Here is a 17,628-nt window from a genome sequence, read left to right as displayed (position 1 = left end):
TGAGGAATTCCAAAGAGCCTCAGAGGTGATGGTGTATGACTCTACATGAGGCGTTATCCATTGTGTCAGAGTACAGGCAGATGGACAATGGGGACTTGCATCCTGAGGAAGGGGTCCAGAGCTGTCCAGACACTACAGGCCAGTGGGTTTCATTCAAAAACCATATTGTCCTGCTTGAGAGGCTCCCACTGGCCATATTTGAGACAGTTTGAGCATCACAATGAAATAATGACAATAATTGATCGTAAAACATTAATAAAAAGCATTTTAAAAATTAGTGTTGGAGGAGAAAAAGCCAACTAGTAGATTTAAAAGAAATATTAGAAATAGAGACTCACCATTTTGCAACCACTATAATAATAAAAGCAAGAATCATCAATGGATGCTAAAACCATTGGGTGAAAGGTTGGGGACCATAATATTTATATAATTTCAAAAAAATCACAAATTTCTTATTAATTATAAAGAGGCAAAGGTGTGTATTCAGTGGAGAAATCTGGCAGACACTCTGATAGCCAAGTGATCAAACCAGTAGCAGGACAAATGGTATCAGATGCTTTTTGACGTGATGCGCTGGGAAGGCGCATCATTTCTGTAATATTCCTGCCAATAACATTTAACTTGAATTTAAACATAAGGAAACAATCAGATAAAACCAAATTGGGGGACATTCTATAGAGAAATTAGACTAGACTCTTCAAAAATGTCAATATCATTAAAAAAAAAGACTAAGAAACTGTAGTAGGCTAAGAAAAATTAAGAGTATGGAAAGTAACCTCAGTATATATTCTCTGATTGGTTCCTAGATTGGGGAAAAAGTTATAAAAGACATAGTTGAGACTGTTGGGAAGTCTGAATAAGGATGTCTATTAACTGTGATAGTATTGTGTCGTTGTTAAATTTCGTGAGTGTGATTATAGAAGAAAATGTCTTTGTTTTTAAATTTAGGGAGTGAAGTGTCGTAATGTATTCATCTCATTCTCAAATGGTCCAGGAAGAAAAATGAGAAAGAGAAAGGAGAAGCAAATGTGACAGATGTTGGTAATTGACGAGTGTAAGGGAAGAGTCTATGGGTGTTCATTGTGCTCTTCTTTAGATTTAGAAATTTGCAAAACAAAAACCTGAGTGAATTTTTTTTTCAATTTTACCTTCATGACCAGATAGGCTAAAGGATCTCTCAACACTTAAAGCAAATGTAACTTTGTTAAAGGGAAGTATTGCCTGACTGAAATACTGGATTTCTTTAATGTGATAAATAAGAATATGGGTGAATGGAAATCCATAGCTGGCCTTTATTTAGAGTTTTATGAAGCCTTTGATAAATCTCCTTACTAGAGGCCATAAAAAATTTAAAGGTGTTTACTGGGGGAAAGGAAGGCTGGTTGGGGATTTTATTTTTATTAAAAAATTACTGTTTTATTCCTGATAATTACTTACAGACACATCCCCCCCCCCCCCCCAAAAAAAAAATGTGCCTAGTATAGGAATCGGTGGATACATTTGGTAATGGAGAGGTGCAGATAGCCAAATCCTTCAGAGCTTGGTGGAGGGAAAGGTGTTTTTAAAAGTTGTATATGTGAGTTCTGAGAGGATGTGCATGGTGAAATCTCTCTACCTCAGATCCATTGAGATGGATATAAATTGTGCATGAAACTAAATCTTTCCAGAAGTGAAACGATTACCAATCTGGAGGAAGAATTCAGAAAAGTCTCCTGTGATCACAGATGAGCATCCGTGAGGGTTGTGTATTTAAGGAGGACCGTCCAAATTTCACTTGTTGGCTGCTAGGCATTGAGTTCTCACTTAAGGACCCCCATCCCCCCCCGCCAAAAAAAAAGATTGACCTGACTCGGTTATTGTAACGCTGTCTTAAGTTTGTATAGCACATTATAATTTTAGCAGTCACTTTTACAAACAGTATCTCGTTTTGGTCGGTAAGGGTTGAGGATAAGGTGGTGCTGTTCTTGCTGTTTTACAGATGAGAGAACTGCAGCTAGAATGGGTAAAATGGCTTGTCCAGAGCCACCTAGATAGTTAACCCAAAACTGGGGTCTGGGGTTGGATTTATCCTCATTGTTGTACCTATGCAAGTAAACTTGGAGGCCTTTGGAGCGTCCCTCCAACTCAGCACAATATAGCAAGGAAAGTTCAAATCAAATTGTAAACACCTGGCTTAAAAAGGCAGAAAATGTGCAATAAAATTGTGAAAGGTTTCCATGAAAATAACTTTTATAGAGATCGAGAAGTTTGATTTAAATGGAAAAAACACTTATGAAAAATAGATCTTTAGTAAATACTAAATATTGTTTTAGCTATTCAACTATTTAAATGACATATATCAAATAGATTATATTTCATTAGAATGACAACAAAAAAGTGAACCTGGAGACATTGTCCAGCCTTTGTCGTTTGGGGAGGTGTTTGCAACAATAGCAGGCTCTTTCCAGGGACCCAAAGGCAAGATCGTTTAGGTGAGAGGTCAGACATCTGGATCTGATCCCAACAGAGTCACTGCGTGAAACGGAGAAAGAGCCTCTCTGTTTATTTGCTCATCTCTGAAATGAACATAATCACATCTGCACTAACCACCTGACAGGCTTGTGAGGATACAGTGAGATCATTGATGGAAAAACTCTGTTAAAAAGTTGGAATCTCTATACAAACAAAAGGTAATGTTTTATTATGTAAAATCACTTTACCACTCCTTTTTTTTCTGCCCCATCGAGAAGGAGTAAAAAGGTATGAGAAATTATAAGGGGCAGTTTTGAGCCTCTCACTGCTGCTGTGAAATCTAAAGCATTCATCAAAATTATGAACACACCACCTTCCCGGTACGGGCTTCAGGGTCACACTAAAAGACATTTTCAAAGCTTATTAATTCTTCGGTGTTCGTCATTGGTGAGGAGGGCTACATGCCAGCTGAAATTTAGGAAGTGGCGTACTCTCGAAGTTTGGGGCCTTAGTCATGTGGGGTTGAGGTCGACTGGGGAATCGCAGTGTGTAGCGTGTGTTTCTCGCTTGCAGGCTGCTCAGCATATGGGTTGACGGGGGTTCCACTGATCCTCCTGCTCCCTGCTGCTTGATTCCCTTAGCAGGTCTCATCAGTGGTCTGGGCATTTAAGAGCAGCTTTCTTGGCGTCTCATGGATGATAGTGAATTTTCTGTTTTGAAGGAAGATTATTCTTCAGGACAAGATAAAAATTTATTTGTCCTAGTGGTAGTAGGTAGATTCATTGAATAAGTGAATGAGTCCTTTGAGAGACACCTGGCTGTTTGAATGGGGTTTGAGAGCATGCCATTACCTCTCTAAGGTACCTGGGCTGCTCAAGAAGTTACTTTATATGGATCCAGTTCCTGATGTCTGTAGGCTTGTGAGGGACTGACTGTGCGCAGGTGGCATACAGTTTTGCAGATCGTACATACGTGGAGTCAGAGAATTTAGGTCCCATTCCCAGCCCAACACTGAACAGCCAGGGGACCCAGGATGGAGCTAAGACCTGCCTTGCTGATTTTTCAAGGCTGCTGCAAAATGAAGCATTGGTAAGGGGCAAGGATTATATTAAATAGCGTTTCTACTTTTTAACGCTCACTGTCGGCCCTTCATCAAAGTTATGCCAAAGCCGTTGATTTATGCAGCATTATTTGTTGAGTTTTGCTTCCAGGTTCTCCCTCTCCTCCCACTAGGAGGTGAAGCACAGGAGTATCCTTGCTCTTCAAATGCAGTTAAGGAAAATGCCAGTGCACTAGGCCATCTGCAAACTGAATGATGGTGAACAGACTACGATCAGAGCATTGTGTTATTCAGCAGTGGAAAAACACTTGGGGAAACCTGCTTTTTGATAACCAAAGGTTCACTGGTGCTAACTGGACTTGACTGGTCTGTCTCATTCGGAAGCCTCTGCCGCGTTCTTCTGCTCTCAGTTTCTTTCTATGCCTTGTTATTGCTTAAGTGATTTGGCCAGTTTACTTAATTTCTTGGCCATTCATTAGAAGTTGAAGAAAACTGCTTTATATTTTCACTGAAAACTGATTTTTCTGTGACCCTAGGAGACCATAATTCACATAGTGATGTAGCTATGAGACCTTCTTGTCACAGCTTTGTAGTGTCCACTGAGAAACGTTTACTTGAGTGTCCCCCAAAATGTCTCTGCTTTCAAAAATGAACATTCAGAAGCCTACTAATGGGAAGGTGACAGTTCCGGTTACAATGGAGTAGGCACACTCCATCCTCTTTCCCCCTGAACTCAACCAAAAAAACATGGGGCAGAATGTGTGGGGCAGCTCTTTGGGGACCCTGAATATGGTAGCAGGCAGATTGGGAAGGAAACTAAAATGGGAAGTATGAAAGATCCAGGCGTGAGTTTCCCGATTTTCCTTCTTCTTCCTTTTTTTTCTCCTGTGTCTCCTGCCTGCACTCAACCTAGGTCCCAGAACTGCAGAGCTCCAAGAGAATCCCTCTCTTTCTTGCCGAAGGACAGGAAGAGAAGTCCCCAGGAGACAGAGACTGGTAGAAATCCTACCAATTTCCACGCAAACCCTGTTAACATGTAGTGTGTACATCCTAGACTTTTTCTGTGCATGTTTTTTTAAACACAGTTATAATTATACCAAACATTTTGTTTTGTTTTTTCCTCTTAATAGAAGAAAATGTTTGTGATGTAAACTTGCTACACAATCATTGTGAACTTATTTTCTGGTAATTTATTAACCGGTTATAGCCTAGTTCAGTGCATGTGAATCCCCTCAGATTCTGGTTCAGTAGGTACTGAGCAGACACCAACAGCCGACTCCTGGTGTTGCTGGTACTTCCCTGGCCCAGGCTTTGAATAGCAAGGGAACAGTTATTTAACAATTTCCACTTAGGTTGTTTCCAATTTGTTGCTTTTGTAAAGAAAGTGGCAGTGGGGTATTTGTACATAAGGCTTTTCTTCATATTTGGGATCGTTTCTTTGAGGTAGACTGCTAGGAGCAATCTACCTGAGTCAGAGATTATGGCTATTTAGATTGCTGGTCAGTATTAATGATTATTCTTGCAGAGGATTTTTCCAATTGTAATAAATATATTTCTCCTCAAGTTGTAGATGAGGAAACTGAGGCTTAGAATGGTTCCGCTGCCGAGGCTCACACAGCTAATTGGTAGAAAAGCCATGATTTTAGCCCAGCCCATCTGTTCTAGAGGCCGCCTCTTCCCCGCACTGCTCTATAGAGGGCCGCTGCCTTCACCTGCTCTCCTCCTCTTAGATGAGCCTGTTTGAGAAGATCAGTGGCATTATACCTGCCACACCATTGGCCGTCTTTTTTTAGCTTTGCTAATTTGATATGGGGAAAAAATGAGCTGCTATTCATGTTAATTTTTATTTCTAATTTTGATAGAGTCTATGCCTCCAGCTGATCACATCCTTTGTCCTTTGATAAATTTTGTTTCCTAAATTGGTCTTATTTTATTTGATTTCTGTGTGCTGTGTACTCGGTAAAGATGTTACCTTGTTTCTGTTCCATTTGTTTTATAATTTGTCTTTTACTTTGTATGCTTTTTTAAACATAATGAAAAATTTTTATGTAACTGTAACCATCCTTACCTCTTTCTCACAAAGCTTAAAGAGACTTTCTCTTTGGAGAAGTTTGACAAACATGGAAAGATATTTTAGAAAGAAAGTGTAAGGGGTTTTAAGGGCACTTGTAAGAAATGCAGCATTAATTTTTAGCTGTTTTTCTTCAGTGCCATGTTTGCTTCATAATTTCTTCCTCCTGCCTTGCATATACATTTTCCCCACGAATGTTTTCCTGCTAAAATTGGAGAGAAAATTGCGGAGTAATGGTGCCTGAGAATGTGATTTATAGTTTTCAAAACACAGAGGGAATTTTGGAAGGCCAATTTGAAATCATGTAAAATGAAGAGCTCCCTAAGATTTTTTGCCATCGTTTTCTTCTATATATTACCCATTGTTATGAGAGAACCGTACCAGACTTTCCATTTAAAACCTTAAAAATTTTTGTCGCGTTTACATGCATGCAACTTAAAAAATAAAAGGGTACTTAACGATTTGTTATGAAAGACAGTAGCCCCCTAACCATAACCCTCCTGCAGCCCACTTTCCTACTCTCTCAACTCTTAACTGAATCTTGAGACTCAGATTTGTTTAACTGAATCTTTAACTTAACTGAATCTGTTTACCTTCACATCCTTAAATCTTTTTACAGGTCTTTTTTGTGTATGTGTACCCTCAGGTCTTTAAGTGACATGGCAGTATTGTTTCTTTATAATTGCTAATATAGGCATGTCACTATTATTGACTTCCTGCTGTGGAACGCCAAGATTTAGAGTCCTCTTGTTCCTTCCTCTCCCCACCCCCACCAGCTTGCAGGTTCTGTGCCTTTTTCTTTCCTTCTCCCTCCCCCCACCCCCCCCCCCGTCATCCCATCACACACATTCACACTCCTTGTCCTGTCTTCCCAGTGTAGTTTTCTGTCCTTGATTTAACTCAATATTCACTGCTTACACTGTTATAGTTTTGTAAATGCTATTCACAGGTAAGTCGTGTAGTTTCCTATAATTACTTTTCCTTTTCTGGACAATATTTTATTTCCTGTAGAATTAGTAATTGCCTTGCTCTTTGCTTTATTAGTTTTCTGTGTACTTATTCAATACCCTTATGTTGTGACTCTTCTCACTACAGCCGGAGGCACTGGGTCTTCTGTTAGTCACTTCCTTGAAGATGACTCTCCAGAGCTCTGACTAACCCATTGGGGATGCTCACTTTCTAAGCCGGCACTGCTCTTCGGCTCTCCATTGGCGTTCTAGCAAATCCTGTTTCTTCTTTTTTCTTTTTACTCCTTTGCTTTGTAGAGCATATCCTTTATAATTTCCTGAAAAAAAGTACATAGGTGGTAATTATTTGAAATCTTGTATATATGACAATGGTTTGAGTTTATTCTTAGTTTATGCATAGTTAATAATATGGCTGGGTATAGAATTCTAAGTTGGCAATCATTTTCCCTCAGAATTTGGAGGCATTTTTCCAAAGCCTTCTGTTTTCCAGTGTTGCTTTTGAAAAAGTCTGATTCTTGATCCTTCATATGAAGCTTGTTTTTAATCTCTGCAGGCTTAAGAGTTCTTCTTTGCCCTCAGTTTCTGAAATTCCATGATGCCGAGTCTTGCTGTGTAGAACTGTTTTCTTCTATTGAGCTGGGCATTCAGTGATCCCTTTGAATTTGGGAAATCATATCCTCTGTGCAATGTGTTTCAACCTGCCATCCTTATCTAGAAATCTTGATAAATTTTTTAAAGTAAAATTATAATGAAACATATGTTTCCCAAAGCCTGGAATATTATCAGTTAAATGTTAAAAAGGGATCATGATGATTAAATTGGCCAATGACAATTTAAAAGAGTGCTGACAAGCATAAAATATAGACATTCACACATTTCATTTGACAGAGCAAATAAAAGTTGCAGTGAGTGACTTGTTCAAGCCATTTATTGCTCTAGTATCCAGCCCAGACTTGTATCAGAGACAGGTAGATTTATTCTTAAACTTTTTTCACTCATATTAAAAGGAAAAACATGCAGTTCTACCCACATAATTTCGGAAGATTGAAGGTACATCCTATCAATCCCTTGTTTTAATTTGGTCTCCAAAAATCACATACCAAAAGATATTTGTATATTTGACTGTCCCAACCTCCAATTGCATTAGCTAAGTTAATAGAACAGTTGTCCTCTAGGCCAAGCTTGCGAAAACATATATATTTTCCCTAGAGAGTTAAGTTTTCTATTCCTCACAAATGGCAGTTATCATAGTAAATCAATCAGTCAGTCTTTCTGTATTAGTGTGATAAAAAAAATTGGGTAAACATCTGCTGAAATATCCCATAAAAAGTGCTAACATCTAAGGAAGGTTCTGAAGCCAAGTGTTTCATCTCTAGGACCATACTCTTTCCAAGGGCTGCCCAAGGAACGGGAAGCGTTGAATGGGCAGACTTCATGGTGAGGGATTTTATGTCTTAATAGAAGCTTGTAAAGGAAGAACAGTCCTGTGTATCTCCTCTACTCTCAATAACCACACTGAACACTTCTGTGATCAGATGTGTGGGGGTTTTCCCCTCGTATCAAGCAATTCTCCAACTCTCTTTAGTCAGTTCTGATACTGTCTACCCAGAGATAGCATCAGATCCTACAGTTTAAGGGCTCAGTCTCACACTGACTGCCCTCCCACTTCAGATGCCAGTCACCAGTCTGTATTGTCACCTGTGTTTCTGACCAACCCTCTATAAATCAGAGGTTCCCATGACCCCCTCCTCTGGTTCAATTAATTTACTAGAATGGCTCACAGAATTCAGGAAAACATGTTACTTACTACATGACTAGTTTATTATAAAACGATGTAACTCAGGAACAGCCAGATGGAAAAGATGCATCAGGCAAGGTGTGTGAGAAGGAGCTTGGAGCTTCCATGCCCGCTCTGGGGTGCACTGCTCTCCCCATATCTCCACATGTTCACCAACCTGGAGCTCTCTGAACCCTGTCCTTTTGGATTTTGTGGAGGCTTCATTATGTAGGCATGTTTGATCAAGTCGTGGGCTGTTGGTAATTAACTCAACCTCCAGTCCATCTCCCCGCCCCGGAGGTGGGGGACGAGTGGGACTGAAAGTCCCAACCCTTTAATCATTTGACTGGTTCTCCTGGCAACCAGCCCCCATCCTTAGGGGCTTTTTGAAACACACCTCATTAACATGACTTAAGTGTGGTTGAAAGGGACTTGTTATCAATAGCAGAAGACACTTTTTCTCTCTCTCTTCACTTAGGAAATTCCAAAGGTTTTAGAAGTTCTGTGCCAGCAACGAGGACAAAGACCAAATATCTGTTTCTTATTATAAATCACAATATCACAAAGCCTAATTCTGAATTTAAATAGAAATCATAGCACACTTTCATGTGGGCTAATAATGAATCTTGTTTTCTCTTTTCCCATCAGCTTTTTGGAGACTGGGAAGCCCAACTGCGGAGAATAATGAAGCTCATTGCTGGCGGTGGCCTGTCCATCACTGGCTCTCACAACATGTGTGGGGACTATCTGTACAGCGGCCACACAGTCATGCTCACACTCACCTACTTATTTATCAAAGAGTGTAAGTCTCAAACAGCTTTCATTAGAATTGCTCTCCTGCCATTTCCCACGGTCCCTGGGAAGTCTGCTGAAACGAGACTGGAGGCCTCAGGAGGGCAGGACCTCATCTCACCACCACGCCCGGATTCAGCAGCCACCCAGGGAAATATGTGTGAGAGGAAGTAACTGCTCTTCTTGACGGGTTTTTTACTCAAGTGTCAGCTGTAGTATTTGGGGTGTTTTACAGCTGCTGATGGGAGCCAAAAGGAAATCTCATAAATACACAAAAATACAGTATGAGGCCTGCTTGGAGATGGAAGATCATGTGTTCACTCAGTAGCCATTTCTCTAAGCACCTGGCACTATGCTGTATGCTGAGGGTACAGTGGTGGGTCAGTGATCTCTACTCTTATAGAAGCCATGGGCTCAGGGACACTGAATGAGGCAGAGTCTAAATGGGAAATTTCTTTTAAAAATGTACTTAAATATTTTATTATGGAACACACAGAAATTAGTATTAAAGATACCCCTGTACTTTGCTCAGATTTAATATATATTAGCATTTGCCATATCTGTTTCAGATAACCCTTTAAAAAAGCAAATTAAATGTCAATACGTGATTAAAGCCTTTCATCCCTTCCCCCTCCTATTGTCCTGTATTATTTCCATGCATGTTTTTGTACTTGTGTATTGTTTTCTGGTTTTTAAAATTTACATAAGTGATATCATGCTATATATAATCTTCAGCCAATTTTCTCTCAAATTGTGTTTTTGAGACATGAGACTCTGGTTCATTTTAATTGCTATTAGTATTTTAATACTATAAATGAACCACAGATTATTTATTCATTTTTCTACTGGTACAAAATTCAGTTGTCCTCAATATTTTGCTGTTAGAAACCGTGAGCATTATACAAGCAATTTCCATGAAGGGAGATAAGTAAACCAGGCTGCTGGTACCGCAGAGGAGGGGCACACGTTGCAGTCTGGAGGTGTCTTGGGAGCATGTGGCACCTTGTGGAAGTGTAGTTGTGGTTGGGATTCAGAGTGGGGGTGATCATGAGAAATGACATGGACTGATAAGTAGGAACTAGATCGTGAAGTGTGCCTTAAGCCGCCAGAAAGAGTCTGAACTTCTGTCTGACAGAGATGGGGTGCCTAATGAAGGGTTGTAACCGGTGGGGCAGTGTCATCATACTTGTCCCAGAGAGACAGAGAGAGAAAGAAACCACTCTTGCAGCAGCTTGCAGGATATACTGGAGAGGGGCAAGATTGGAGACCAGGAGAAAAGTTAGGAGACTGACTGCTGCTATAATCCAGGAAAGAGATGGTGGTGGCCCAAACTATCGTGATGGCGTTGGGAATGGAGAGAACTGGAGGGAACTGAGAGGGATTAACAAAGAAGGGTCAACAGATAGCAAGATTGATTGTGGGGGTACAGTAGACACGTGGTGGACTAAAGGGTGAAAGCCCAGTTTTGATCTTAAAACACTAAGGTAAGGAACACAGGAGGAGAAGAGATGATGCGCTTCAGGGCGCTGAGAGAGTAGGTGTTCTTCTGCTTGTGTTTAGTATGTGACCAAATAGAGTGAATTCTAACAATGTGTGTTCAGAATTGTCAGGGCGTGATCCAGCCCTTGGACTGGGATGTAACTGGTCATGGAAAATGGGAACCAAATAGGCCTGGTGTCAGCAGCCCTGGGGGAGGGATTCCTGCCCCCTGCTGGTTGGTACCTGAAATCATTTAATGGGGCTAACTAAGCCTCATCCTTCTTGAAGATAAAGCTGTGTACCATATTAGGAAACTTGGAAGATTTGTGTCACAAACTCTAATTTTTGAATCCTGATGATATCACTTACTAGCTCTGTGACCTTGAGAGAAACCTATACCTATACCTCTAAGTCTTAGTTTCCTCATCTTTAGAGTGAGATACTGATAGCTACTTAATGGGTGAGGGAGAGGTGGTAAAAATTAAAATAGGTGGCATATATGGACACTAATAATAGAGTTGCATGGAGAATGAGTGGTAGCCACTATTTGTTGTTGTATTGTTAAGGTATCAAATACAAATTTTCCTGATGGCGTATGGAGCCCTATACATACACTAAGACCCCTACCCTGACCACTCACTCCGTTTAAAATTGCAAGCCACCCTTCACCCTTCTGACCCTGCTTATCCTGTTCAGCTTTTATTTTTTCATAGCAATAATGCCTTCTAACATAGTGTATAATTTACTTATTTATTATGATTATTGTTTATTGTCTCTCTGCCCTACTAGGAAGGAATCTCCCCACAGAGGGGAGCTCCTTGCCTGTTTTATATGTTGATCTGAGTACCTAGAGCAGTTCCTGTCCTGGGCACATAGATATAGTCTCAATAAATATTGGCTGAATGAATGATTGATTCTTGGACCCCTTGAGAATCCAGTAAAAGCCCAAACTTTCTCCCCTTGGGTGGGGAGGGTAGATCACATTCAAACAATGTTTTTGCCTAAAATTTCAGACCCTCTGAAGCCCTTCTATTGAGAATACAAGGTGCAGAAATGTGCAGGAAGGCCTGCACTAATGGAGATTTTGATGCTTCCCTCGGATAACTTCCCAAATGGAAGTATTTATCTGACACTGCCCTACCGTTGGGAATGCACTTGGACTGGAATTCTTAGGCCTTTGCGTTCTCTCTTATTTGTATTTGAGAAATGGAAATCTCAAAAGACTTTCAGATTACTGTATGGTTGCAGAGCTGGGAAAGCAAAGCAAATAAGACAGTTATATCAATTATAATGGCTTAGTCTGTGTATAAGGGTCTATAGACCAAAACGTATTAATTTTTGTATAGAGCATTAATCCTAAATTATTTACAAGTAAATTTAATTAAATGTCAGTGGACAGTTGTTTTTTTTAATGGAGCATGATGCATTAACCTGTCCTAATTTGTCCTTTTAAACTGTATTTATGATTATAGGAGTCAAGTAACAACTGAATATGAATTACTATTGCTAGTAAAATCGGTTTATAAAATAAGCTGCTTTCGTTCTAACCTTGGTTACAGATAAGCGAAAGCCTTAGATTTGCTAGCGCAAGAGATCTGTTTCAGAAAGAGAGACCCAGGGTAACTGGATTCAGAAGTAGTAGTAGCGGTTAAGTGCGCGCTCTGTTGCTGGTGGCCCGGGTTCGGATCCCGGGCGCGCACCGACGCACCGCTTCTCCGGCCACGCTGAGGCCGAGTCCCACATACAGCAACTAGAAGGATGTGCAGCTATGACGTACAACTATCTCCTGGGGCTTTGGGGGAAAAAAATAAATAAATAAAATCATAAGAAGTAGTAGTAGAGACGTGGTTGGGTCTGCTTAGTGGTACTTGAATAATAGGACTCTTGCAAATTTCTTCTCTTGTCAGATTCCCCTCGACGACTCTGGTGGTATCACTGGATTTGCTGGCTTCTCAGCGTGGTTGGAATCTTCTGTATTCTCTTAGCGCATGACCACTACACTGTGGACGTGGTGGTGGCATATTACATCACCACAAGACTCTTCTGGTGGTACCACACTATGGCCAATCAGCAAGTGAGTTTTCCCCAGTTTGATTTTAGTTTCTCTTGCCTCTTCTGGCCTGGTGTTGATGTCATGGCTAGGGGGAGAGTTTAAAGAATCCATAAATGTCTTAGGTTTCTCTTTTCTTAAGTGGTAGTCAACTAAGATGTGTTGTCTTTTGTGATGCTGATCCACTTCAGAATCAAAAATGAACAAGAAATGTGTTAATATAATGACATGGGAGATTACACCCTTCTAGAACAAGTATCACATTCATTGTCCCTGAAAAATATTTTCTAAGCTATGCCCACCTATTGCTTCATTTGCATTTCTACCCTCATCTCCCTACCCTTGGCACCTCATCAAGCTTAATACTTAATATTTAATTAAGTCTGTCCATTTTCATCATAGACAAGTAAGTAGCTAAAAAAGTAATTGAGGGGCCGGCCCGGTGGCATAGTGGTTAAGTTCGTGCACTCCACTTCGGCGGCCCAGAGGTCACAGGTTCAGAACCCCAGGTGCAGACCTATGCACCACTTATCAAGCCATGCTGTGTTGGCATCCCGTATACAAAATAGAGGAAGATGGGCGCAGATGTTAGCTCAGGGCCAATCTTCTTCAGCAAAAAGAGGAAGATTGGCAATGGATGTTAGCTCATGGCCAATCTTCCTCACCAAAAAAAAAAAATAATAATAAAAAAATTAAAAACTAATTGAGGTATTTATTTATAGATTAGAGATTGAGTAAGCCACAAGTTCTCCTTGAATTCCTGGAATTGGAGTTGTTTTTCTACTAGAGTGTGGCCCCCATTTGCAGATGAGTGCAGAGTGTAGAATGGTGGCGTGAGTGTGAAACTGGCATATGTGGGTGGACGTGGGGCTGGTCTAAGGTCCTTTGTGAATTTTAATATGGGAAATATTTTAACTTAAAGTGAAAGATTATGAGAAAAGTGTGTATGTTCCTTTTGGGGCTGGAGCAATTAATTGTCCTTCCTGACTTGGTTTTTCTTCTCTTTGTTATCTTAGGTGCTAAAAGAAGCCTCCCAGATGAACCTCCTGGCCAGGGTGTGGTGGTACAGGCCATTTCAGTACTTTGAAAAGAATGTCCAAGGAATTGTACCTCGATCTTACCAGTGGCCCTTCCCCTGGCCAGCAGTCCACCTCAGTAGGCAAGTTAAATACAGCCGGTTGGTGAATGACACATAACAGCTGTACAAAGTGGGGGAAAGAGGAACTGTCCCAAGTGCTAAGAACTCCATGAGAGAAGATGCCATAAAATAAACACCTCCCTAATCCTGTTATCTTTCAGCAGTTACCTTGACTTAACCTATTGAGTTACCTGGTCAGCACTGTGATCTTTTTTTCTCTCCAAAGGACCTGCGTTGGACAACAATAAAGAAAATTTAACCTATCATGCACTGTACACATTTCCTGTTCATAAGTTTGGGATTTACGTAACCCGCAGCCACCATGTTCCTTTGTATATGATGCAACAGCATAAATGTAAGCTTTTATATCATAAGTTCTGGTCTTTCCAGTCACATCTGGAAATAAAGCGTATTATTTTCTTGGGAAAACATACTTTTCATATCTCTTGCCCCAAAGATTGGGCTGTAAGCCATTTTCTAGCAGATGTCTCTATGAAGGTTTCTAAGTACCTGAATGGGGTTCGATGCTGAAATCTTTCTACTTGTTGCGCCGATATTCAAATAAAAATGACAGACACAGAAAGGTTTGGTAACTTTGGGTTTTGTAAAATCAGCAGAGACAGTGTGTCAAAAAGTGCAAAAAAAAAAAAAAAAGATTCTGTTATAAAGTGATTTTCTAAGTATTTCCTAACTTTATTTTTCAAAATGATGTATGAAAACCAAATTTAAAGATTTTTACATGTCAAAGAAAAGAAGGGTAAAATTTAAAAATGCTTCTTGGGAGAGAAATTTGTCTATGTTTCTAGTGCCTTTCTTGTCTTGATTGTATGGTCAGTAGGCAATCTTAAATGTTTTTATTTAAAATAAAGTATTCCATGAAAATATAAATGTATGTATACACTACTAAATTTTACATTTATAGCTAAGTTAAATCAGAAGACTGCTTATGGTTTTTAAATTGCTCTGAATTAAAGAATGGGAGAGTTAATTAGAAAGTCAGAGCCTGTTCCCATATTGTGAGCAGGTGGCAGTGACATGTACCACTTAAATTATTTTATCATCTATTTGGTAGTTCGATTTTAACTATACAATGAAAACAGCCATGAAGACTTTTTTTTAAAAGAGAGTTTTGAAAATGATCACTTAACTAAAACTTGAAAGCTATAAATTAGTTATCCATACTCTCATGACAATTTTGTTGGTGAACAACAAAAAAGAGATCTATTTCTTTAAAATATATTTGTGCAGAAACTGCATGTAACTCTAAGTTTTACTCCTAACATAAGTATGTTTGGGGAAGTATTCTATTCTATACTTGCCAATGTGGAGAACAAAATAGTTTTTTAAGAGTGAAGAAGTATATATATCCATTCTGTATTTTACGTGCAGCAGAATTATCTTCCGTAGGGTTTTTTGTGTATTCACAAGGTGATATTTGTATTGTAAAACAATAATGGTGAAGGAAATAAAAAGGCTTTTAAAATTTTGTTTGTTTTAAATCTTTGTAAAGTTACTATTCCGGAGAGTATACTGATGTCTTAACAGCTTACCTAGATCATAAATTAATCAAAACGCACTTTTTAAATAAAAACTATTACTTAAAATAAATGGCTGTCATTTCTAATGTGTTCACATTCTTCACAAAAGTCGTAAGTGGAGTCATTAAAGCAAGATGAAAAACAAGTTTCAGAATTTCTTCAGAGTTTATTCGACACGGGGCCTTTAATGATCATATTTCTCTTTCCTTGAGATTCCTTAAAATGTGCTCTAATCTTCAGTGACCTCTACAGATGGAGTGTATTTTTAAAAGTATACAAAAAGAGTCACAGATAAGTTAAATTCAAACTGTAGACCACTGTTTACCAACAATTTTGAATTCTCTAATTCTCAATCAAGTCACTGACTTAACTTGTTTTCCCTATAACTGGAAGTAATGCAGCTTTTCCAGTTTAGATGGGAAGGAAAAGTAAGTCTGAAATGAGAAATACAGTAATAGTACTTTGATAGTCAGAGGTAAGGCAAAATAACTGTTTAAAAAGAAAAAAAAGATATTATTCCTGATGTGGTAAAGAAAGGAAGATGGTAACAGTGGATGCCTGTCTTTGCTAAAGCATGCTAAGCGTTTCTAGCCAGGGTAGAACTTCTAAGATTTCCTGCGTGGAGTTTTGGACTTGTGTCTCAAGAGAAAATAAATGTGGTGGCCTCTTAACGCAAATAGAGCGACATTCTAGGATAGATTTGTGTTTAACTGTTACAGCCTTTCACTAACTTTGACTATTGACCAGGTGCCGAATATTGAAAGGGAAAGTAACTTGAGTAGTGAAAATGAATTATTGGCTCACACTAAAAATAGGATCTGTCTATTTTTCTAAGTTGAAATAGTTATATAAAAAAATTCATTATTGTAAATTTATGTACTACACATGTACCAAGAAATTCACTTGGTGATTACTCTTCATGCTTGACTCCTCTGATTCATGCATTGATATACCTTGTGGCCCTCTAGTCTGCAAATCCCAGGAAGGACGAAGAGAAATCACATTGTATTCTGGAGAATTGGAATGTGCTTGATAATGCCTGCCTGAATGAGGACATGTGCTTACTTTTCATTTAGTTTGGTAAACCTAAGCCTTAGACAATAGCTTCTTTGTTTTGCTCAGTTTACAACCCTCACACAACCACAAGGTGTAGTTATCACCCCCATTTTACAGGAGATGACTCAGATATGTTAAATAGCTTTCCCAAGGGCATGCAACTGGCAAGTGGTGAAAATATGATAGGAGTCGAAGTTGCCACCCTCCCCTCACCCCATACAAATACTATGAGCTTTCCTAAACTCTCCATTGAAAGTCGGCAGTGAGAGGAATCTGTGTCTATGGTAGTAAAGCTCAGATGACACTTAACGTGGACTGAGAAGCAGGGAATTCACACCATGAGGCGTGAGAGAATAATTTTGCCAATTTCCTAATTACAGTATGTTTTATGTGAATCCCAAATACCTAAATTGATAAATTTGATAAATATCTCATAAACTTGATAATTATCACGTAAAATACATGCTAACTTTAATTGACCATTATTAAACAAAAAGTCAACCACATTTTGAATTAACTAGGTAATGGAATATGCTATTTGGATCCCTCAATACTGGTATCTTGTATCTTTTTCTCCCTTTGGTCAGAAAACTTACTCTGAACAAATCAAAACTACTGACTTGAAATTCTGCTTATCAGCACCTTAAAATACTTATCTGTCTGCTAGTTCAGAGTACAAGTCAGAAGAAAATTAAGCGATGCCTGCTCTCAAAAGCCCAGGCTCCAGCTCCCACAAGGAGGTCAGAAGTGGGCATGATCAGTGAGAGACAGACTAAAAGTGAGGGGAAGTTGCCAGAAGAAAAGGAGACTGAAGCTGGGCCCCACGGGATGACGAGGATTTGGGTAATGGGTGAGGCAGCAGCATTCCAGGAGCATGGCAGGACAGTGGGAATGGCTCTGGCTTACTGTTGGTGGAGAGAAAATAGACTGAGCATTTATCATAAGAGTTCATGTTCTGAGAAATCCTCTTAGTTCTTCAGCCCTGGTGTGGCACAGTGGTGCAGTTTAGCATTTAATAATTGGGAAAATATATGCTATGAACTTAGCAATGCTCTCGAGGATTTGTGGTTTATTAATCACAATAGTCTCTGTGTAACATTTGATTATTAGGAATAGTAGTTATGTATAGGAGGTTAATCCATCAACATAACATGGTTGGTGAGTGGAAAGATTTGAGGGTCTTGTGAGAATTCTTGGGAAAGGTTTATTGAAAATTTTAAGGGTGAGATCAATAAAATAGGCAGAGTC

At 39.4% G+C, this 17,628-nt stretch overlaps 1 protein-coding gene across 10 annotated transcripts in view; it reads left to right on the top strand.

Annotated features, from left to right (window-relative positions):
• The window catches only part of SGMS1 (sphingomyelin synthase 1), a 273,809-nt gene extending 258,537 nt beyond the window's left edge, over positions 1 to 15,272 (top strand). For all 10 annotated transcript variants that reach the window (XM_087432208.1, XM_087432203.1, XM_087432206.1 and 7 more), the window contains 3 exons: positions 8,976 to 9,129; positions 12,506 to 12,672; positions 13,665 to 15,272. In XM_087432208.1, the coding sequence (XP_087288334.1) occupies positions 8,976 to 9,129; positions 12,506 to 12,672; positions 13,665 to 13,844 (501 nt within the window). In that variant the 3' untranslated portion in view covers positions 13,845 to 15,272. The remainder of the gene's footprint in view (positions 1 to 8,975; positions 9,130 to 12,505; positions 12,673 to 13,664) is intronic.
• The last annotated feature ends 2,356 nt before the right edge of the window (positions 15,273 to 17,628 follow it).

The sequence above is a fragment of the Ceratotherium simum genome, chromosome 6 (assembly GCF_057802395.1).
Source record: "Ceratotherium simum simum isolate JZ-2026a chromosome 6, ASM5780239v1, whole genome shotgun sequence".
Classification (NCBI taxonomy): Eukaryota; Metazoa; Chordata; class Mammalia; order Perissodactyla; family Rhinocerotidae; genus Ceratotherium; species Ceratotherium simum.
This window is presented reverse-complemented; position numbering and strand designations above follow the sequence as displayed.